This window comes from Rhinoraja longicauda, chromosome 26 (assembly GCF_053455715.1).
Source record: "Rhinoraja longicauda isolate Sanriku21f chromosome 26, sRhiLon1.1, whole genome shotgun sequence".
Lineage (NCBI taxonomy): Eukaryota > Metazoa > Chordata > Chondrichthyes > Rajiformes > Arhynchobatidae > Rhinoraja > Rhinoraja longicauda.
The window spans coordinates 23,253,977-23,276,813 of record NC_135978.1 but is presented as its reverse complement, the minus strand read 5'-3'; the positions used below and the strand labels follow the sequence as shown (position 1 = coordinate 23,276,813).

The following is a 22,837-nucleotide window of genomic DNA, read 5'->3' as shown; positions in this document are numbered from 1 at the left end:
TGCACTTAAAATTTTCATACTCTGTACCTTGTTTATGTGATAAACAGCCAAGTGATATTGTGGAATGGAATGGGATCTGTCCATGATCCATCACTGATATCACTGATATTTCTGCAAAACTGGCTTATTGGAGAGATGTCATAAAGTAATCAAAAAGGCTTGAAAGGACTGCTTCATGCAATCCAGGAAACAGTAAATAGATTTGTGAAGAGGATTGGGTGAAGCCTGAAATTGTCCAAAAGAAAAGTAGTTTTTTTTTTAACGTAGCAAATTAATCCTTTCCAGGTATTCACTTTGTTTAAGAGAAGACACAAAGTGCTGGACTAACTCAGCGGGTCAGGCAGCATCTCTTGAGAACATGGATAGGTGATGTCTCAGGTCGAGACTCTACTTCAGATACTTCACACTTTATATATATTGGTATTGGTATTAGTTTATTATTGTCACGTGTGCCAAGTGAGGGTGAGTCATGCAAGCAGGTAAGCAATGACTCCTGAATATTCACATATTAGAGAATCATCTGTGCTCATCCTGCACTGTGATATACAGGTGCTCTCTCTGTTCCAATACTCTGAATTGTCCTGTAGCTTTTAGCTTACAGCATTTTGCAGATTTTTGAGGCATTCTCATTTTATTATATATGTATGGTTGAACATCTCAAAGTTCCTCATGTGAGTGTTATTGGAAAAAATCTGACCTTGAGGTACATTTTAGATCAGATAGAGGCATGAGTCGTCATCATCGTCTCCCCCCCCCACCCCCCCCCCCCAACAATCATCCAAAATGTATCCTTCTGTAAAAAGATATTCATGCCTATTTGTTTATGATCCACAATTATACTTGGCTGAATGATATAAACAATGTACAGAGTATAAAACAACTTGTTTAAATCACACTTTTTGTGCAGGCTTTAAGTTTGCAGTATTACTAACTGTTGATGCATGCAGGTTGGTAGGTTAATTGGCAGCTGTAAATTGCCCTGCTGTTTGAATGAATGATAGCATTTGGGGAGTTGATGGGAATTGAGAAGAATAAAGTGGGATTAGTGTGGGATTAGTTGAAGGACTCTCTGGAACTGATGGGCTGAAGGGCCTGTTTCCATGCTGTCTGTCTGCATTACTATAATAGGTGCATTTCCATGGTACTGCTTTGCATAATCCCATCTACAATAGATGTGGAATAACAATCAATTGCAGGGTAATCTGGTTCAATTCTGAAAGAAAGAACGATGAAATATTAGTAGCTATTCTATACCTTTTCACCGCATGGATCGTAAATAGTGAGCAGAATTGAGTGTGAGTAAAGGAAATGAGAGTGTACATTTGGTTTGTGTTAAATTGGCAGGTTGTTTGCAATAAAATCATGTTCACATTTCAATATCAACCTAATAACAGCAACTGACACAAAATATTAATATCTACATAATATTTTCAAAGTAATGTCTGGCTTGCCTTTGACTCCAGTTGGAGTGGTGAGTATTTTGAAAAATTATAGAGTAAAACTCCAGTTGTTTATGAATGCCGGTGGAGCTCAAAGCTTCTGCTTAGTTTAGTTTAGTTTAAAGATACAGCATGGAAATAGGCCCTTCAGCCCATCGAGTCCATGTTGACCATTGATCACCTGTTCACACTAGCTCTATGTTATCCCACTTTGGTATCCACTCCTTGCACTCTCGAGGCAATTTACAGAGGCCAATTAATCTACAAACCCGCATGTCTTTGGGATGTGAGAGGAAATTGGGGCAACCAAAGGAAACCCCACACAGTCACAGGGAGAATGTGCAAAGTCCACAGAGACAGCACCAAAATTCAGGATTGAACCAGGATCTCTGGTAATGTGAAGCAGCAACTCTAACAGCTGTGCCTCTGTGCCGCCCTAACTTAAACTCATAATTTTAGGTAAAATGCCCTTCGGTTTGATCAGTTAATGTACTTTAATGTATGAAGCTTTCTGAAACTTATTAAGAGATTTGAAAAGACAATATTCTTGGACTGAATATTTCTTATTATATCATTTTTAGATTAACCAAGTTTAAGAATGTCCTTCTTTTTTGAGTGAGCTCTTGATTAGAGTTGAGAGCGTGTGACTCAGAGAAAGATGTGTAACGTGACAGGAGATATTGGTCTTGAAACATGTGGTACCCTGAACCCATAGAGAGGCACCGCATAAATATTTGTATTTCTTTCCCCTTATAACACTCGTTTATGTAATATATTTTTGACGGAACTCCACACATTTGATATCATACATGGAGATCCAAGGGAAACCACCATTGATTTTAATTTGTCTACACTAAAAAAATGTAAAATTATGGAGAAACCCAGCAGGTCGACAGCATATGTGGAGTGGCGGATGAATAATGGTTTCAGATCCATGGCCTTCCATTTTGTGATAAAACAACATAATTCTGCTACTTTAACACAGACAACTGATCTCCCAGAATCTGGAGACAACACAAATTACCTCCCAAATGCTAACACAAAGGGCCACTCCACCTAAATTGGTCAAAGCAGTCTACTGAAGGTGGTGAAAAAAACCCTTTTGTTTTGCCTATGAAGTGGCATCATTGAGTTGAACAGGCTGTAAAACTTGCTGTGATTCAGGTAAATGGAAAAGCACCATTGACTCTATCTACACTTCACACTGCCACAGAAAAGCAGCCAACATAATCACAGGCTTTTCCCACCCTGGTCATTCCTTCTTCTCGCTTCTCCCATTCAAAATTATCACGATAGCAATACTCGCCCTATCAGAGATATTCCTTTTGAGCCAATCTGTATCTTCCCCATCATTTCTGCAAATTAAAAGTCATTTATTTAATTCTGATAAAGAGTTTTCAACCTCAAATGTTAACTCTGTTTCTCCCTCTGTAGATGTTGCCCAACTTGCTGAGTGTTTTCACGGTGACATCAATCAAATTTGGCCACACTCCATGAAGGATGTTTCCCCATCTGAAGAATCTTGAACGAGGAGACACAGATTCAGAACAAGGGAGACTGTGTAGGACTGAAATGAGGAGAGGTTTCGTCATTCAGAGAGTGGTGAACCTTTGGACTTCTCTATGGAGACTCAGTCATTGATTGCATACAAAATAGTTATCAATAGATTTCTGAATGTTAAAGGAATTGAGAGATGTGGAGACTGAGCAGGAAAATAGGGTCCAGGATAGAAGATCAGCCTGACCTCTTTGAACATGAAATAACCACAAGGGACAGGAACCATGATCACCACATTCAATAATAGCTTCTTCCCAGCAACTATCAAGCTCTTGAAAACAACACGACACTAACCTCAACTATAAACTTCTATGGACTGTGTCTTTGGTTGTACTAGAGAGTGTGTTTTTGCACTAGTATAGCTATCGAGTATTCCGGTTATTGATTTATTGAATTTTATTGATCATTATATTATTTTATCTCTGTGTATTGCGTTTACGCTTCTGCAAGTAAGAATTTCACTGTTCCATTATCAGTACAAATGACAATTAAACACTCTCGACACATTAACTGAGAAAGTGTGCAGGGCAATGGGTGGAACAAAAGGAGTATCAGTAATACGATGAAATGATGGATACCCATTGAATGGACAGTTAGCTCCTTTGTGCAATGTGTTACTCGTATTGTGAAGTCTGGGTTATGTTGCACAGTCTGCTCCATAGGTATGTTCACGGCAGACCACAATATACAAATGGAAGGAGGAGGGAAATCTGGCAGCTCAATCCATATACCCATCACCCAAAGGTTTGGGTTACATCAATCTATCTTACAGTGCTGGTGATCTTGCATTCTAAACTAATTTATTGAATGAGAAAAAATAATATTTGTAAAGACTTACAGTTTTGAGATTGCAGAATTACAGTCACACAAGGGGACCTGTAAGTGATACCTGTGCCAGCTCCTTGAAAGAATTACCCATTTAATCCCACTTACCTGTTCTTTGCCTAAAGTGCAGCTAACGTTCCCATTTTAGAATATTTATCCATTTCCTTTATGAATGTTAATTAAATCTACACCCATCACCCTGTCTAATGACGCATTCAGATAAGAACTTCTCACATAAAACAACATATTCCTCAAGTTAACATTGGGTTTTATTTTTGTTGATTAATTTAAACAAACTAGCAGCATAATTGCACATGTAACAGAATCCCAAAGCAGCAGAAAAATAATGCATGTTGTTCCATGAAACAATTCAAATCAATTCGTAGGAAATGTCCGGCTAATCCCATTTACACAATAAACCTACCTGCCAGCCTTGGTGATGATCATTTCTGTCCCAGCTTCGTGAAATTTCTTCCAAAGCTCCTTTTCATGCAGATAAACCTTGATGTTCTCTATGCTCTGCAAGTGAATGGATCTGTTTAGTACTGTGAACATTTTGTGTAACAACAATAATTCCAATGGTGATAGACTAACGTTCCAAAAATTCTGTAATCAATTAATAGAATGGCTGATAAAATCTCATTGGCAGTATCTTTGGATTGGTTGTTCACCGATGGTTGTACAATACTCAATTGTTCCTCAGAAATACTCAGCAAGATCTGGACAATATTCAGACAAAAGCTGATAAGTGTCAAGGGACATTCATACCACATTCATGCCGAGCAATGCCATTGAGGAAATGGCTCTTGCCATTGAGGAAAGAGACAAACCGCTTATACATTCAATATTTAATGGTATAATCACTCTATGTTCCCCAATCTTGGGAGTCACCATTCACTAGATACTCAGTTGGATCTGCCATCGGAATACTGTGGCTGTAAGAATAGGTCAGAGGTTGGGTATCATGGTGCAAATACAGTGGTAGCAGAGAGGATCAGCTGGTACGGTTGCTGCCTCACAGTGCCAGAGACCCGAATTTGTTCTTGATCTCAGGTGCAGTCTGTGTAGAGTTTGCAGATTCTACCTCAAACCGCATGGGTTTTCTCCCGGCGCTCCAATTTCCTCCCATATCCCAAAGACATGCAGGTTTGTAGATTAATTGGCCTCTGTAATTGCTTCTATTGTGTAGGTAGTGGATGCTAAAGTGGGAGAAGATAGAACTAGTGCAAACAGGTGATCGATGGTCGGCGATGACTCAATGGGCTACACGGCCTGTATTCATGCTGTATTTTTCAATCGATCAATCATAACTAAATCACATCCTGGCAGCACAGAGATTTTCTGATATCTTTAAAGCTTTCCACGTGCCCGGATGAGTGCAGTTTCAGAAACTTTCAAAAACCTAAGAATATTCAGGACAAAGTAGCACACTTGATTGGCACCATCCATCATGACAGTACTGTGGCTGCAATGCGGTGCCATCTACAAAATGCACTGGAATTCCTTCCCGATATTCCAACTGCACCTCCTTAACTCATGACCCCTGCCATCATGTGGGACAAAGCAACAGGTGCATAGTAACCTCACCACCAGCAAGTTCTCCTCCAATTCACACTATGGTGATTTGGAGGTCCTCCTTTGTTGCTGGGTCTAAATCATTGGACTCCTTCCCAAAGGTTTTGTGGGAATATCTTCACCAGTCATTCAACCTAATCATTCAACAGAGGGACCACCACCTTTTCAAGGATCATTAGGGAGGGGCAAGTGATGGCCACGGTGTGAATAAAGATAACATTTTACAAAAATAGATTTCTAATTGATAAATGATCATTTATCATTAACAATAAAGGATTCCTGAGGAAATTGGATCAACCCCATAGCAGAAAATTATCAATAAACACCTTTTCCATATTTGATGTCCAATGCACCAAAGACTTTCAAGACCTGGGCTCTATGAAGAAGTTAATTTTATTCCTTGTTCTTAATAGTGTCTTAATACTTAATATGTATGGACCTCTAGGACTAGAGGTCATAACCTCAGAATTAAAGGAAGTTCTTTTAGGAAGGAGATGAGGAGAAATGTTTTTAGTCAGAGGGTAGTGAATCTGTGGAATTCTTTGCCACAGAAGGCTGTGGAGGCCAAGTCAGTGGCTATTTTTAAGGCAGAGATAGATAGATTCTTGATTAGTACAGGTGTCAGAGGTTATGGGGAGAAGGCAGGAGAATGGAGTTGGGAGGGAGAGATAGATCAGCCACGATTGAATGGTGGAGTAGACTTGATGAGCAGAATGGCCTAATGAGGTTGGAGGAGGTGCAGGTGAACCTCTGCCTCACCTGGAAAGACTGTTTGGGTCCATGGATAGAGTTGAGGCGGGAAGTAAAGGGACAGGTGGTGCATCTCCTGTGGTTGCAGGGGAAAGTGCCCGGGGATGGGGTGGTTTGGGTAGGAAAGGACGAGTGGACCAGGGAGTTATGGAGGGAGCGGTCCGCCACTGCTGGACTGTTGGAGACAGAGGTTCACCCTGACCGTTGGAGACAGAGGTTCACCCGGACTGTTGGAGACAGAGGTTCATCTGCACCTCCTCCAAGCTCATCTATTGCATCCGCTGCTCTAGATGTCAACTTCGTTACATCGGCGAAACCAAACGCAGGCTTGGCGATCGTCTCGCTCAACACCTTCGCTCAGTCCGCCTTAACCAACCTGATCTCCCGGTGGCTGAGCACTTCAACTCCCCCTCCCACTCCCAGTCTGACCTTTCTGTCATGGGCCTCCTCCAGTGCCATAGTGAGGCCCACCGGAAATTGGAGGAACAGCACCTCATATTTCGCTTGGGCAGCTTGCAGCCCAGCGGTATGAACATTGACCTCCAACTTTAGATAGTTCCTCTGTCCCTCTCTTCCCCTCCCTCTTCCCAGTTCTCCCTCTATCTTCCTGTCTCCACCTATATCCTTCCTTTGTCCCGCCCCCCCTGACATCAGTCTGAAGAAGGGTCTCGACCTGAAACGTCACCCATTCCTTCTCTCCTGAGATGCTGCCTGACCTGCTGAGTTACTCCAGCATTTTGTGAATAAATACCTTCTATTAGGGCTTGTTCTCTGTTGTCAATCCCATCCCCTTGCCTAGGGCTATGATTAGATTTAGCATCCAGCACACCACAAGCTGTAACCGGACCTTGAGCTAAACATCTAAAACCACATTTGGTTATCATAAATGAGATCTTCAACACCTTAAAAATAACCATATCCTCAATCAACTCTATTTTTCTTAAAATCCTCCCAAGCCTTACCTTAACATAAATTGCTTTCTTGTTACAAAATTCTACCCTTCTACCAGGCCATCAGTGGCTGTATGTGTTTGTTCCTCAACTCTCAGCATATCCAGTCTTATTCTTGGCTGCAGGTTTGCCCTTGGCCACCCTTCCCCTCTGTCCCAATGCCATCCCCCAATCTCGCACCCGTACCCTCCACTCTCTCAGCAATTACTCTCCCATTCCTTTCGTCACTTCTTTAGTCACTCTCCACTTTTGTTCCTTAAAATCCATTTCCAGCCTCTTCGCTTCACTTTGCAGAGCACTCTTCTCCATCGCAGACCGTCCTATCAATTGCCCCCTAATTCCTCCTACATCCTCTCTACAACTCCTGCTTATAAAAGACATCAACATTTTTTAAATGACATGTTGTTTGAATGTTTGGATGTTAGTCGTCCTCTTTTAAACTAGTGGGCGGCATGGTGGCACAATGGTACAGTTGCTGCCTTGCTGTGCCAGTGATCTTGGTTCAATCCTGACTACGGGTTCTGCCTGTATGTAGTTTGTATGTTCTCCCCGTGACCTGCATGGATTTTCTCCGGGTGCTCCAGATTCCTCCCACACTCAAAGACGTACAGGTTTGTAGGCTAATTGGCTTGCTAAAATTGTAAATTTTCCCTAGTGTGTGTAGGATAGTGTTAGTATGTGGGGATCGCTGGTCGGCATGGATATGGTGGGCCAAAAGGTCCATTTCTACACTGCATCTCTAAACTAAACTGCCCTTTATTGTTCTCCCAAACTAAACGGCCGGTTAGGATTCAACATGTTAGTGGGTCTGCAGCTAGCTATAAATTAGAATGGGTAAGTGCAACAGATTTCCTTTCCCTGCAAGAATTTCTTTTAGCAAGTGTTATCTTTAAAATCACAATCACAATCTAGTGTTCTTCTATAAGTTAGAGATATATTTAATCACACAAATTTAAATTCCCATTAGCCATGGTGGGATTGGAACTCTTGGCTCTGGATGACTGATCCAGATCTCGCGCTGCTGCTCTATGCCACTAGCCTGCACTCGTGTTTTGGAGAAGCAACATTTCCAGATTTTCCTTTTCCTTTTAAATCCTTTTCCAACCTGATGTTTTTCTAGTTTTATCCATTATTCCACTGAACCAAGGCTCATGTTACTCATGTTGCTCATGTAGTACCCAGGCCTACTACCTGGGTCTCAGCGTGCCAGTCAAGACTTGGCCCATACACTGGTACCATCGGTCATTTAACAGACACATTGCCATAGGCACATTATGTGAGAGTTTGGTTAAATCTGATGGATGGTACTCTATGGACACCCATGTGTACTGGGAAACATAGGGGCCCATTGAGGAGAGGTGCTGTTTACCTCTGAAGCTGGAGGCAATCAATAATTTGTATCATTGAGCTATTTACGGAGATATAATATAGAGTGTGTAGCTGGCACAGTGATAATATTGTGAAAACATGAGCATGTCTCCTGGAGGTGTGTGCTGATCTCCTTTATCCTCATCATAAAATATGTTTATGGAAGAAACCAGTAATGTTAAACCTGAAAGAACATCTCGTACAGTCTCACAGTTTGTAACATGTGTCGCCAGATACCTCAAGATGCTTGCCAGTTTATAGACAATAGACAATAGACAATAGGTGCAGGAGTAGGCCATTCGGCCTTTGAGCCACACCACCATTCAATGTGATCATGGCTGATCATTCTCAATCAGTACACCGTTCCTGCCTTCTCCCCATACCTCCTGACTCCGCTATCCTTAAGAGCTCTATCTATCTCTCTCTTGAATGCATTCAGGGAATTGGCCTCCACTGCCTTCTGAGGCAGAGGATTCCACAGATTCACAACTCTCTGACTGAAAAAGTTTTTCCTCATCTCCGTTCTAAATGGCCTACCACTTATTCTGAAGCTGTGGCCCCTGGTTCTGGACTCCAACATTGGGAACATGTTTCCTGCCTCTAACGTGTTCAACCCCTTAATAATCTTATATGTTTCGATAAGATCCCCTCTGATCCTTCTAAATTCCAGTGTATACAAGTCTAGTCGCTCCAGTCTTTCAACATATGACAGTCGTGCCATTCCGGGAATTTACCTAGTGAACCTACGCTGCATGCCCTCAATAGCAAGAATATCCTTCCTCAAATTTGGAAACCAAAACTGCACACAGTACTCCAGGTGCAGTCTCACCAGGGCCCTGTACAACTGCAGAAGGACCTCTTTGTTCCTATACTCAACTCCTCTTGTTATGAAGGCCAACATTCCATTGTCTTTCTTCACTGCTTGCTGTACCTGCATGCTTCTTTTCAGTGACTGATGCACTAGGACATCCCGATCTCGTTGTGCATCCCCTTTTCCTAACTTGACACCATTCAGATAATAATCTGTCTTCCTATTCTTACCACCAAAGTGGATAACCTCACACTTATCCATATTAAACTGCATCTGCCATGCATCTGCCCACTCGCACAACCTGTCCAAGTCACCCTGCAACCTCATAGCATCTTCCTCACAGTTCACACTACCACCCAGCTTTGTATCATCTGCAAATTTGCTAATGGTACTTTTAATCTTTTTAGGGCTGGACCCAAACAAATATAGGTGGGAAATTAAGGGAGGCAAATGCTAAAGAGGTTGATATTAAGGATGATTAATATGGTGAAGAATTAAATAACATTGAATAGTTTAGAGGAGAATGTATGTGTGGAAGATGAGATGACTCACAGTCCACCCGCCAAAGGTAGGGGCTACATTAGAGTCATTGAGTGAAACAGCACGGAAGCAGGTGCATTGGTCCAATTTGACCGTGCCGACCAAGATTAGGTAAGACAATAGATTTCTATGTTAGTCCCACCAGCCCAGATTTGGAACATATCCCTCTGAACCTTTCCTACCTATGTATCTGCCCAAATGTCTTTTAAATTTTGTTACAGCACCTGCCTTAACTACCTTCTCTGGCAGCTCGTTCCATATACCACTATCCTCCGAGTGAAAGACAGATGCAGAAGAGGGACCAAAAGGTGGCGAAGTTTCCTTTTGGAAATGGAGAATTTTGTATCGGGGAGTAAAGAACAAAATGCTGGAAACACTCACCTGGTCAGACAGCAGCTGTGGAAAGAGAAAAAATAATGTTTCGGATCAGCAACTCTCCATCAGAACTGGAGTCTCCAGCATTCTTTTTGTTTTTGTTGCTGAATCATTGGGTGGGGCTCACGTTGTCGACCTCCCCGTGGTGAGCCCTGTCAACTGACCTCAGTCAGGCGAACGACAACAAACAGAGACAGCAGAAGCAGAAGCCGCTTCATAACTTCTGCTGCCTCAAACGCAAGAAGAAGAAGATCATTGGGTCTGAGAATGCTTCAAGTTTAAAATCCTCAAATTTGATGCTAGATGTATCCTTCCATGGACTTGCTCCTCCTGACCTCTTGACTTCCTCCAGTTCTACAGCACGGACAGAATTCTGTTTTCTTCTGCACCCTTTGTATCCCTAGTCTTTGACAGAGTGAAGCCCAGGTTGCTGAAGTGATCTCATTGTTTACCGAGCAGTTTGGTTAATTGATTAATGAGGGACTTTATGTCGAGAGAAACAAAGGGTTAATTCGGCTGCAAGGTAATCTATTAGTGATATTAACTCAGTTTCCCTCATTCCACACACACTGCCTGATGTTCTGGGCATTTCCAGCATTCTCCTTTTGTTGACATGAGGCTCCAGATACTGGCATCTTGAGCTAGTAGGCAGACCATTGGTAACGTCAGGGGTGCAGGTTACAAAAGCAAAAGGTTCTCACTAGGAATGATAATTAGCAAGTGAGTTCCACAGATGAAAGGAGTGGTCTTGGTGACTGATAGAATGAAGATTTGAAGCTCAGATCGAAGTTCGTCAATGCATTGTCCCACACCACCAGAATCAGCAACAGCTACTTTCCTAAAATTATTAGGTTCTTGAATCTACCTGCGCAACCCTAACCTTACCTTGACAACCCTAACCTTACCTTGACAACCCTAACCTTACCTTGACAACCTAATACCATTGATCACCACTTGCACAACCTTGGACTTCTGATTGTGTTTTGCACTAATTTCTTTGCAATTCTTTCTTTGGCTTTGTGCAGGATTTTATATTATTTATATAATCTATATATTATTTATATTTTGGTGTGTCTGAATCTGTGTGTCTGTGATGCTGCAACCTTATCATTATTCCCGTACCTCTGTACTTGTGCATAAGGTGATAAACTTGTCTAGATGTGTTATGTCCACGGCATCCATGAAGGAGAAGGGAATCGAGGCAGAATCATTACTGGGGTGAACAGGGTGGGTTGTGAATTCCAAATAAGCCAATGTCATTCTGCGGCACAGAGAGAGATGACGCTTTCTTACCTGGTCGGGGTCCTGTCCCTGTGGGCTGCCTGGAGACATGCTACTGGCTCCTGGAGCTCCGTGCCCTGGCGACTGCACATTGTGCTCCTGGTGTCCATCCACCTGAGCTGCTGGATAGCTCTCTTCACTTTCTGCAGCACTCTTTTCTTGCAGCATCTCCTAATGAAACAGTGCAGATATACTCAACATAGGGCATAATGAGCATGACCTTTGGCTGTAATGACCAAGTGAAATTCTAGGTTCCGTTCTCAAATGGTAATTAGTGGGTTTTACCAATAACATGCATGACAATGCAATAAATCCTATGTTTGTTTCTGCTATCATCACTTTCGATCGGCGCACCGATTCACAAGAGTTGGATGACACTTAGTTTGGTTCCACACCCAGATGTTTAGAGATGGAAGGTCAGCTACACTAATGTGTCTGCACTCAGGTGGGTAAAGACTGTAAGGAGTTTGAGAGTACACCAAGCCTTCATTCTGAAGAAAGGTCCCAACCCGAAACATCCTTTTTCTCCAGGGATGCTGCCTGACTCTCTGAGTTACTCCAGCACTCTATGTCTGTTTTCGGTATATACCAGTATCTGTTGTTTCCTTTCTGCACAGTATACCAAGTCTGTCTGTTTAGAGTTCATACATCAACTGTCCTGAAGACTAAGTCCCTGGTCTTATCAAGTAGAATAGAGATCTATATATACAGTTTATTCTGTTTGGAATTCCATGGGGCGTGTGCAGGACCCCCAACAACCAGGCAGTCTTTAATCTTTTTTTCTTTTCTTCTTTTTTCTTATTTGGGGTTAGTATAAGGGGGGTGGGGGGAAGGGTGGGAGGGTTTGTTTTCTAAAAAGTTCTGTAAAAATAAAAACAAATAAATAAAAAATAAAAATAAAAAGTAGAATAGAGATCAATGTGGCAGAGGAGTAGATGCTTCGGCCCATGACGTCCACGCTGAAACAATTTGATTTCCAGCTCTACAATGCTCAACCTTATTTCCCAGCAAAAATATAGTTCCACTTTCAATTGATATTCAAGCTCAAGTGCAGTTCCCTCTTATGGAATCTATTCCACATTCCTTGTCCTAAGGAAATACAACCTTTTCCATTACCTAAACTTGTTTGAAGCTTACAAATTTTTCACCTGACCGATTTACTCTTTGGTTTACTGCTCAAGTTACACAGTTGTGTTCTTGTGTTCTTGTGTTCACAGTGCATTTACTTCAAATACGTTTTGAGATTGTGAGCCAAATCTCTCCTCAGTCACCATTCACGAGAAGTAGCGCTAGAGTTGTTCAATCCAATTTCTAGTTGGCTGTCCTACTGTTGAAGTCACTCCCTCCTACTGTTCTGTAGAATCATGTCAGCAGATAAACATACTGAAGGGACCTAACACCTAATCGATGTTATATTAGCTCATTGGTCCAGGAGAAGCAACCTACAGTTCCCATCGCAGCATTCCATGAGTGACTTACAAGCATCCATATTGTTGTTGTACCCAACAGTTACTATCTCCGATAAAGTTAACGGACAAATGAATACACTGTAAATCACTTTTTTATGGTATTGGTACTTTAATGCATCAAATTTACACTTCCTGACAAGGTCATGAAAACAGAGTCAACATTCTTCCTTGTAGGCAATCCTTCGGTATTAAGGATGGCTTTCATCCACTCTAGTTCTGTGGTTTCTGAGGTGACTAGGAGGCTAATGCTGGAGCCACAGATTCTACCACAGATGGGGTGAGTGCAGGATCGCCAGGGTGGGTGAATGGGTAGTTTGTGAGGTGGTGCATTCCCACACCAGGCTACACGGGTTCATTGATGTTCCTGGATTCAAGGTTATCAAAACCACCAGGATATTCCTTCTCCACTTTGAGCTGCCAAGGATCTCTCAAGGGTCAGTGGGAATATTGCATTCATTCAAAAGCTTTCAGCAAATCCTTGAATCTTTTCTCCCATCCTGAGTACAGTCATTCGTAACATTCACAAAAGAGCTGGATAAATACTCGAGAAGGAGGAAGTTGCAGGACTTTTGGAAAAGAACAGGAGGAGTGGCAATGATTGGAGAGCTGCATCGAAAGTGTGAAAGATTAGATGTCCAACCTAATTCAATGATGATAAATTAAAAACAAAATTCTGAAAAGCATTATGTTGTTCAGCAATGATTGTCATAGGGATCCTGGGGTCCAAGTCCACAGCTTCCAAAAAGTAGCAGCACAAGTAGATAGAGTAGTAAAGAAGGCACATGGTACGCTTGCCTTCAACGGTCAGCACAAGAGTACAAGATTCAGAAAGTCATGTTGCTACTTTATAGCATTTTGATTAGGCTATATTTTTAATATTGTGTGCAGATCTGGTCACCATTATAGAAAGAATGTGAAGTGCAGAAGAAGTTTATCAGAATACTGGATTCAAGGTATTAGCTATAAGGAGAGGATGGACAAACTAGAGTTATTTTCTCTGGAGCGTCAGAGTGGAGATGTGATAGAAGTATTTAAAATTATGAGAGGCATAGATACGGTAGACAGAACCATTTTCCTTGAATAGAAACGTCAAAGACTCAAGTGTATAGCTTTAAGGTCACAGGGGCATAGTTAAAAGAAAATGTGCGGGGCACGTTTTTTTACACAGGGATTGGTGAGTGCCTGGAATGCATTGCCATGTGGTGGAGACAGATGCAATAGTGGCATTTGAGATGCTTTGAAATAGGCTCATGGATATGCAGGGAATTGAGGGATATGGATCACCTGCAGGTTGAGGAGATTAATTTAACTTGGCGTTGTGTTTGACGCGGATGTTGTTGGACGAAGGGCATGTTCCTGTTCTATGGTCTATGAAAATGTATAGCTCCCAATGACTTATTGCTGGCTTTTCAACTAATAGTTTTAAAAAGCAGGATTTTTGAATTATTCTTGCCAATGATAGAAAAATTAATCTTTGTGTGACATCCATCAATAATTTGTTTAATTCTAATGTTTTTGAGATAGATTTGTGCAGGATGATAGGGCAAACTCTGAATCCCCCTGATTTCGGAATTATGCCTGAGGGTTCAGCATGTGGAAAACTTCAAGCACCAGAATGACTTGGCACCAAGCCACCACCTGAAATCTAAATGATCAATCTACAAATGTAACTACTAAATAAAATGTGTTGACTGCCCCATCATGTGTGGACTGTCCATTGTCCCAGAATCCTAAGCTGATAAATTGAGCTTGGCCTGAGAAAACTGAAAACAGATTAAATTGTAACTTGCAAAAGGAAATTAGATATACATTCAAGAAGGAGAAATTTGCAGGGTTTTGAGAATAGGGGATGTGCATTAAACGGGGAGCTATTAACAAATACTCTATCCCACTCCCACCCTGATGCCTCAATTCCTCATTCTACTCCCATACTGACACCTTAATTCCCCCTTCCCACCCCCCACTCTGACATTTTAATTCACCATCCCACTCCTACTCTTGCTACTTAATTCGGCATCCCAGAAATAATCATATGTCCCTGACATCCATCTGCTGCTCTCTCCAATGAAGCTCTGCGTAGGTTGGACAGTAGCATCTCATCTTAGTACTGGGCGCATTACAGCCCTGCAGACGTAACCACTGGAACCGCTGGTGGATGGAAATTTCAAGCATGAATGCAAGGTTGAAGCCGAGTTTTACTCTGATCTCGCAACAAAATATATTTTTTTCTTTACAAGTTTTTGCCCGCATGCAGTGTTGGAAATCAGATTTTGAAGTGTTGACATACAGTCTTGTTTTGGTTGTAGGATCTGACCATTGGCTGGACTTTGCAGGGAGTTCCTGTTCATCATCATTTTGGTACTCTGTCCATAAGAAAACTATATTCGTAGAAACATATCATTGTTATTAACCTGAAGTAGGACACTTGGCCCTTTGAGTCGGCCACTTGGGATGATTCCACAAGCAATTATAAGTACCTCTATTCATTTTTTAAATGTGTGCGGTCGGCAAGATACAATGATTGTATTCCATTGCCCGACTGAAACCTGCACAAGTGTTGGTGCCTGAAACTGACTTCAAAACATTGTGTACTCAAACCCGCACAAAACATTTGAACACCTTATCTAACTTGGCACTCCTATTTAGTACGGACTGAATTTCTGGTGAAGGACAGATGATTGAGCCATTATACTGAGATCCCCTTCGCTCTCTCAGCTATATGCAAAATGGACAACAGTACAACTTTGAAAAATGTGCCCTGGTGTCCTAGCCACAGTTATCCCCAATTAGTACCAGTAAAGACAGATTACCTGGTCATTATTCTCGCTCTGAAACCTTGCACACTGGTAGTTGGACTTTGCTTGAATTTCCTTACAATAGTGCTTCCACCTTAGATGCATCTTCAGTGTACAACAATTTGGGATAGCCGAAGACCATGAAAGATACTTTAACTACATGTTATTTCATTCTTATGTTATTGATAATATCAGTCGGAGATAATGAGTGAGATGGATTCACTCTCATCGGTATTGCTGTTTCCAACACACTGTGCAGGAAGGACACAGGTCATCGGCTAGCAGGCTACGAGTTGCAGTGTACATCTCTTTACATGGAGCTAAATCAAAGAACCAAATCCTTTACAAAAACAGCGAAAAATCATTTAAAAATCATCATCTATTTAACAAAATTTCAAAATTGAATGTAGATGCCAAGATATCCTGAAGCATTTTCACTAGTTGCCAACATGCTTGAACTAATTACACTCCTGTTAACAAAACTCATTGATTCTGTCCATTTCTTTTAAGTGAGCAGTTTCCAGTTTTGCTCGCTTGGGAATAATGAATAATAACTTTGCTCTTTTTCGTGGTTTTTGCAGCCTGCACACTAATTAGTGGTCCATTTAAGTGCACTTCACAACTTTCCCAATTGCTGTAAGCATAATCGCACCTCTCATTCTAGTTGGCTTCCGATCTTTGTGCCATCATTGTAATGATTTATTACCAGCACTAGCCTCACCCTGGTATGCAAAATAAATTGCTGAAGGATTCAATATGAAGTGAAAGGTGCAAGTGTCACAATAAATAACATAGAGATGACAAGTAGTGAATAAAAAAATTAAATTAACTATCTCCAGGTATTTAACCTACATATTTCTGAACAGCTTAAGGTTGAGTTCAGGTTTACAATATTTACAAAATTATACAGCACAAAAGGTTGCCATTTGGCCCATTATTCATATGATGGACTTTTAAAGAGCTCTCCAATTGGCCCCTTTCCCTGCAACACATTTTTCCTTGCTTCCTTTAAAATTGTCTTCCACTAACTTTACAGGAAGATTATACTGAAACAACAGCTCCCCCGTTTCTCCACCAATCAAAAGATCATCCAACCTCCTCAACAATCAAAAGTGCTGGAGTAACTTAGCAAATCAGGCACGAGTCAGACTCGAGAGTCTGAAAAAGGATCCCAACCCAAAACGTCATCTCTCCTTTTTTTCCAGAGATGCTGCTAGACCAGTTAATTTATCCAGCACTTTATGTCTCCCTTTGGTATAAACCAGCATTTGCAATTCCTTGTTTTTACATTTTGGTCAACCATGGCTTAGCAGCTTCCTTCTATCTTAGCCTAATAGGTTCTGGGTTCAAGCCCACTCCATTAATGTGTAGACGAGCACAAGTATCTAGGTTGACAGTCCACTGGCAGAATATTGTACTGTCCTTAAGACGAGACATTAGATCAAGGTCCTTTCAGTTTTTTCAGGAATATGTAAAATGTTCCTTGGAATGACTTTGATGGGACACATAATAGTTATCCAGAGACTTCTGGAAAATTATAACAAAGTGCAACAAAATTATTTAATGAGTATCATATTGCTGAGTGTGGAGTCCTGGTGTGCAGGTATTAGCTGGCATGTTTCCTGCATAACAACAGTGACTACACTTCGAAGAGCACTACATAGGTTGTAAAATATGCTGTAGTTATTTTTCTGGTGCTGTTGTCCATTTAGTTTAAAGATATAGCATGGAAATAGGCCCGAGGGCTCATTGAGTCCACGCCAACCATCGATCAGCCATTCACCCCAGTTCTGTTATCGCATTTTTATATCAACTGCCTACGCACTTAGGGCATTTTACAGAGGCAAATTACTTTTACTTACAAACCCACACGTCGTTGAGATGTGGGAGGAAACCAGAGCACCCGGTGAAACCCACACAGTCATAGGAAGAACATGCAAACTCCACACAGACAGCAACCGAGGTCAGGATCAAACGCAGGTCTCTGGTATTGTCAGGCAGCAGCTCTACCAGCTGTGCCACTGTGCTGTGAATCCAAAGACTATTGAGAACTGTGATGTTTGTTTAAGCAAAAAGAGGTACCAAGCCAAACAAAAACTGCAGGTACTGGAAATTTCAAACAACCATACATAATTCAGCAAGTCCACAGGCATCCGTGCAGAATTAACCTTTCTTCAGAACTGATCTTACCATCTAAACTTGGTCCACATTCCTGCTGGTTACATGTCTCAAGTACATGCCTGAAAACTATTTAAACGCAATGAGGTTTTCCGTCCCCTAGCATTCTTTCCAGCGTTGGGATCTAGACTTCTAATACCGTTTGGAGGATTTTTTTCTCATTTATCCTCAAATATCTCTACTAATTAGTTGAACCACCCCAAATACTAGCTAATGCCTTTGGTTTTTCACATCTGATGCAAATTAAAATGGGTCCTTCCTAGTTATAACATAACCCCCTTGTCCTTACAGTTTATGTTTGACAAACAGAGAAAGCATCCAATATGGTTTTTTTGTCCACCTTACTAATCTGTTCTGTTACCTTTATCAGGATTTGTGGACATAAAGGGTCCCTTGAATGCTCCATGCCATTTCATTCAGTATACATTCGCTTAACATCTGGTATCTCCCCAAATATATTTTTCTTACTCTTCCCTAAATTAAATTCCATTTATTATTCTCCTTGCTAACTGAATGGAGCATTCATATCCTTGCAGTTGGGAGTGTTCCTCATCACTGTCGGCCATACGATCATTTTTTTTTGCATCATCTATACACATCTTTCATTTGCCTCCTATGTTTAAGTTTGAATCCTTAATATTTCCCATAAAAGCAAAGAGCCAGGTATTGAGCCCTGTGGACACTTATCTTCCAGTTGCAAGAGCATTGGTGACTGTGACCCATTCCTTCCCGCCAATGAGCCACTTTTAAGCCTAATTGGTCACTCTCCCTTGGTTCACTTGGTCTTTTATTTTGTTGACAAACCTGCCATATAGGACTTTGTCAAAAACCTTTCTAAAATCCACGTAGGTTTAATCAAACACAGACCCTCCCTTGATCCTTCCTCAAAATAAGTCAACAATCCCTCAACAAATCCATGCTGACTGTACCTTTCTAAATGTGTAGGAAGGAACTGCAGATGCTGGTTTACATCAAAGATAGACACAAAATGCTGGAGTAACAAGCAGCATCTCTGGATAAAAGGAATGGGTGACATTTCTGAAGAAAGGTCTCGACCTGAAACGTCACCCGTACCTTTCTAAATGCAGGTTTATACCATTCCTCAACATTGATTCCAACACTTTTACCATTGCCAAAGTTAAACTAACTAATCTGTTTACTTGGTTTATCCTTTCATCTCATTTTGAAAAGAAGGTATAATGCTTGCAGTTCTCCAATCTGCTGGCATCCTCCAAATGCAAGCCTTATTTCTTTAACATCCATCATTAAAAGTATACCTTTCCTACCAGGATTGGCAATGGTAAGAATCCTGTGCAAAACACAAAGTGCTGGTGGAACTCAACGGGTCAGGCAGCATCTGTGGAGGGAACGGACGGATGACATTTGGGTTGGGATCCTTCTTCAGAATCCTGCATTGTCATCCTTTACTTTTGTGACATCTATTAAGCGATGAGATATATCAACCTATTGCTTAATAAGGGCCTGTCCCACTTAGGCGATTTTTTTGGCGACTGCCGGCGACTGTCAAAGTCGTAGCAGATCGCCGAACTTTTCTTTTACCCGACGACGATGACCACGACAAGTTGAGTCAGGTCGAGATTACAGCGTCTTCTGAAACATCGTGAAAATTCCCACACTGTCAATGCTTCTCCGGCGTTCTGGTTTTCGCTGAAATCACTGACAAGTCGGTAAGTACTTGAGAGTTTTGAACTATAACACCTTAAAAACTAAGCTTCACTGTAACAAGGAATACATCGGATTTACTTCCAGTTTACTAATAGCTGTATTAAAAAAAATTAAAAAAAAGTGGTTCAGTGGATTTTTGTGAAAAGTGTGTGGGCATTCTTTGAAAATGTAAGAGAGATGCATATCTGTTTTCAGGGTTGAATATCTGGGTTTGGAGCCCACTTTAAATGTAATGGCTGAGGCTAAAAACATCGCAAAAATTCCCACGCTTACCTGACCATCAAACTGTGGCCTCCAATCCACCTGTCAAATGGCCTGACGGTAAATAAATTGGTTAAACACAAGCATTTTATGGTATTTTTAAATGACTTTACTTATTTTAATATTATGTGCTTCTAAATGCATCTTAAGAGAACCTATCAAACCTAGGGACAGCAGGCGACAGCGCCCGCAATAAGCTACGATGCCTGGCGACAAGCCAGCTGTCGCCGAGAGATTTCAAACCATTTGATTTCTCAGCGACGCACTGAGATCCACTATGATCCACTACGATCTTTGGAAGACTCCTCACGATCATGCCCGCGACACCCTGGCGAACTGTCGGCGACAGCCTAGTCGCTGGCAGTCGCCTTAAAATCGTCTGTGGGACAAACTCTCAATCTGACATAGGTTTTGTTGGAAATATTGCTACAAATGGCTCAGTTTTCCTTCATTAAGGAAATGAAGTAAAATTGGCTTCTTTGCCCATCTTTGTTGCTACCTGGCAATCCCTTGCTGGAAGTACAGAGGCAAAGTGAGGGTCAGATGGAAATGCAAGCCTTATTTCTTTAACATCCATCATTAAAAGTATACTTTTCCTCCCAGGATTGGCAGTGTGTCCTGTTACTGTCTCAGAACTTTCAGTAACTCACCTATTTCTATAACCGCGGCTTTGTATTGAGCTCTGTAAGAGTGCCTCAAGTTAATACCACCGCTGAGAATTTGGAAGCAAATCTGACTTGAATGGAACTTCTGGCTATATTTCGACTGTTTATGAAAACTTTAATCAGCATTCACTGGAGTACTGGGTCCATGATGTACAATTGAAACACTGATTTAGATTTAAAGTACCTCCATCTGACTGACCAGGAATAAGACTACATCGGAGAGGTGTCAAAACACCAACTTATACCAGATTCCTTCAAAATTCCATTAAAACTCAGTGGAATTTGATCTGTACCTGGACTATCCCAGAAATAAATCCAAAAGGAAGACTTTCATTTAGGCAGCTCCCTTAATGATATCAGGATGCCCTAAAACACATTACAATCATACAAAGTGCTTTTGAAATATAGGTAATAATGCAATACGTTTGAATAATAGTCTAATATGAAAAGCGCAGTGGATAATTTGTAAGTAATAACGTCCAACAAATAGCAATCATGTGTGTAGATAATGTGACTCATAGTAATGCTAATATATTTTATGCTGAACCCAAGGTAAATGGGACCCTTTACATCCAACTGCGAGGACTGATGGGCTCTTGTTTTAATGTCTCATCACAAGACAGCAATCTTTTTTTTTTAAATTAATTTTATTTAAATTTTAACAAAACAAATACATGTATGAACTCATAGTACGCGATGGTACCTACATTATAAATTCGATTATACATTTTAAATTCGATTATACCTGTATTGTTCTGTATTATCTCCCCACCCACAACCCCCCTCCCCCCACCCCCCAGTTAGAAAAAAGAGGAAAAAGGAGAAGAAGAAAGATAAAGAAATAAAAATAAAAAAGGAAAGAAAGAAAGAAAGAAAGAAAGAAAGAAAGAAAGAAAGAAAGAAAGAAAGAAAGAAAGAAAGAAAGAAAGAAAGAAAGAAAGAAAGAAAGAAAGAAAGAAAGAAAGAAGAAAGAAGGAAACCTGGAGACAAGAAGGAAACACTTCTGGCTAATTTCTGATTAAATTCTTTTTAGGGGTATCAAAACAATCCTAAAATTAAATATTTCCAATTCTTAATCCTAGTTTTAAAGTGAACTAGAACAAGTGTGCCCGTTCAAAGCGGGCCCGTTGGGCCCGTCCCCACCCCCCCCAATCTCTCCTCCCCAAGCCCCACTCTTACTCTCCAAGTGTGCCCGTTGGGCCCGTCCTCCTGATCTGTGTATGTCAAGTGACCACTATAACCTTCTTCTTTTTTTTTTTTCCTAATCAGATGTGCAGCACTTTGGTCAACATGGGTTGTTTTTAAATGTGCTATACAAATATAATTGACTTGACTTGACTTGACTTGACTTGCAATAACAAAACAATCAGTGCTTTTCTGGAAACCTTTCGAAACAATGTAGCCGTCACAAGCTGAAAACTAAATCCTTTTCTGGAAACTTTTCGAAACAATGTAGCCGTCACAAGCCACAAGCTGAAAACTAAATCTGCACCGCAGCGCCCCCCTGAAAAAGGGGGGGGGGGCAGCGCTTTAAAACCTCTGTAACTTAAAAAACACGCGACCAAATTAAATGAAAATATCACGGCCGAGCGAGCGCGAGATTGGCGATTGAGGCGGTGCGAAAACCGTCGCGCTACGGTTGGCCGTTTTGCTGCAATCGCTGTTACGAATATATCAGGCCAAACCACAAAAAAATATATACACAAGATCTGAGTTTTAGTATTATACTAGAACAAGTGTGCCCGTTCAAAGCGGGCCCGTTGGGCCCGTCCCCACACCCCCCATTCTCTCCTCCCCCAGCCCCACTCTTACTATCCAAGTGTGCCCGTTGGGCCCGTCCTCCTGATCTGTGTATGTCAAGTGACCACTATAACCTTTTTTTTTTTTTTTCCTAATCAGATGTGCAGCACTTTGGTCAACATGGGTTGTTTTTAAATGTGCTATACAAATATAATTGACTTGACTTGACTTGACTTGCAATAACAAAACAATCAGTGCTTTTCTGGAAACTTTTCGAAACAATGTAGCCGTCACAAGCTGAAAACTAAATCCTTTTCTGGAAACTTTTCGAAACAAATGTAGCCGTCACAAGCCACAAGCGACCAAATTAAATGAAAAAATCACGGCCGAGCGAGCGCGAGATTGGCGATTGAGGCGGTGCGAAAACCGTCGTGCTACGGTCCGCCGTTTTGCTGCAATCGCTGTTACGTATAAATATACGATATATTCAGGTCAAACCCAAAAAAAAAATATATATATATATTCACAAGATCTGAGTTTTAGTATTATACTAGAACAAGTGTGCCCGTTCA

The 22,837-nt window shown here is 41.2% G+C and overlaps 1 protein-coding gene across 3 annotated transcripts in view; it reads right to left on the bottom strand.

Annotated features, from left to right (window-relative positions):
* The window catches only part of tbx4 (T-box transcription factor 4), a 94,568-nt gene that overhangs the window by 45,672 nt on the left and 26,059 nt on the right, over positions 1–22,837 (bottom strand). For all 3 annotated transcript variants that reach the window (XM_078422125.1, XM_078422126.1, XM_078422124.1), the window contains exons 2-3: positions 11,484–11,642; positions 4,246–4,340 (exon numbers count right to left, since the gene is read on the bottom strand). In XM_078422125.1, coding sequence (XP_078278251.1) covers positions 4,246–4,340; positions 11,484–11,639 — 251 coding nt within the window. In that variant the 5' untranslated portion in view covers positions 11,640–11,642. The remainder of the gene's footprint in view (positions 1–4,245; positions 4,341–11,483; positions 11,643–22,837) is intronic.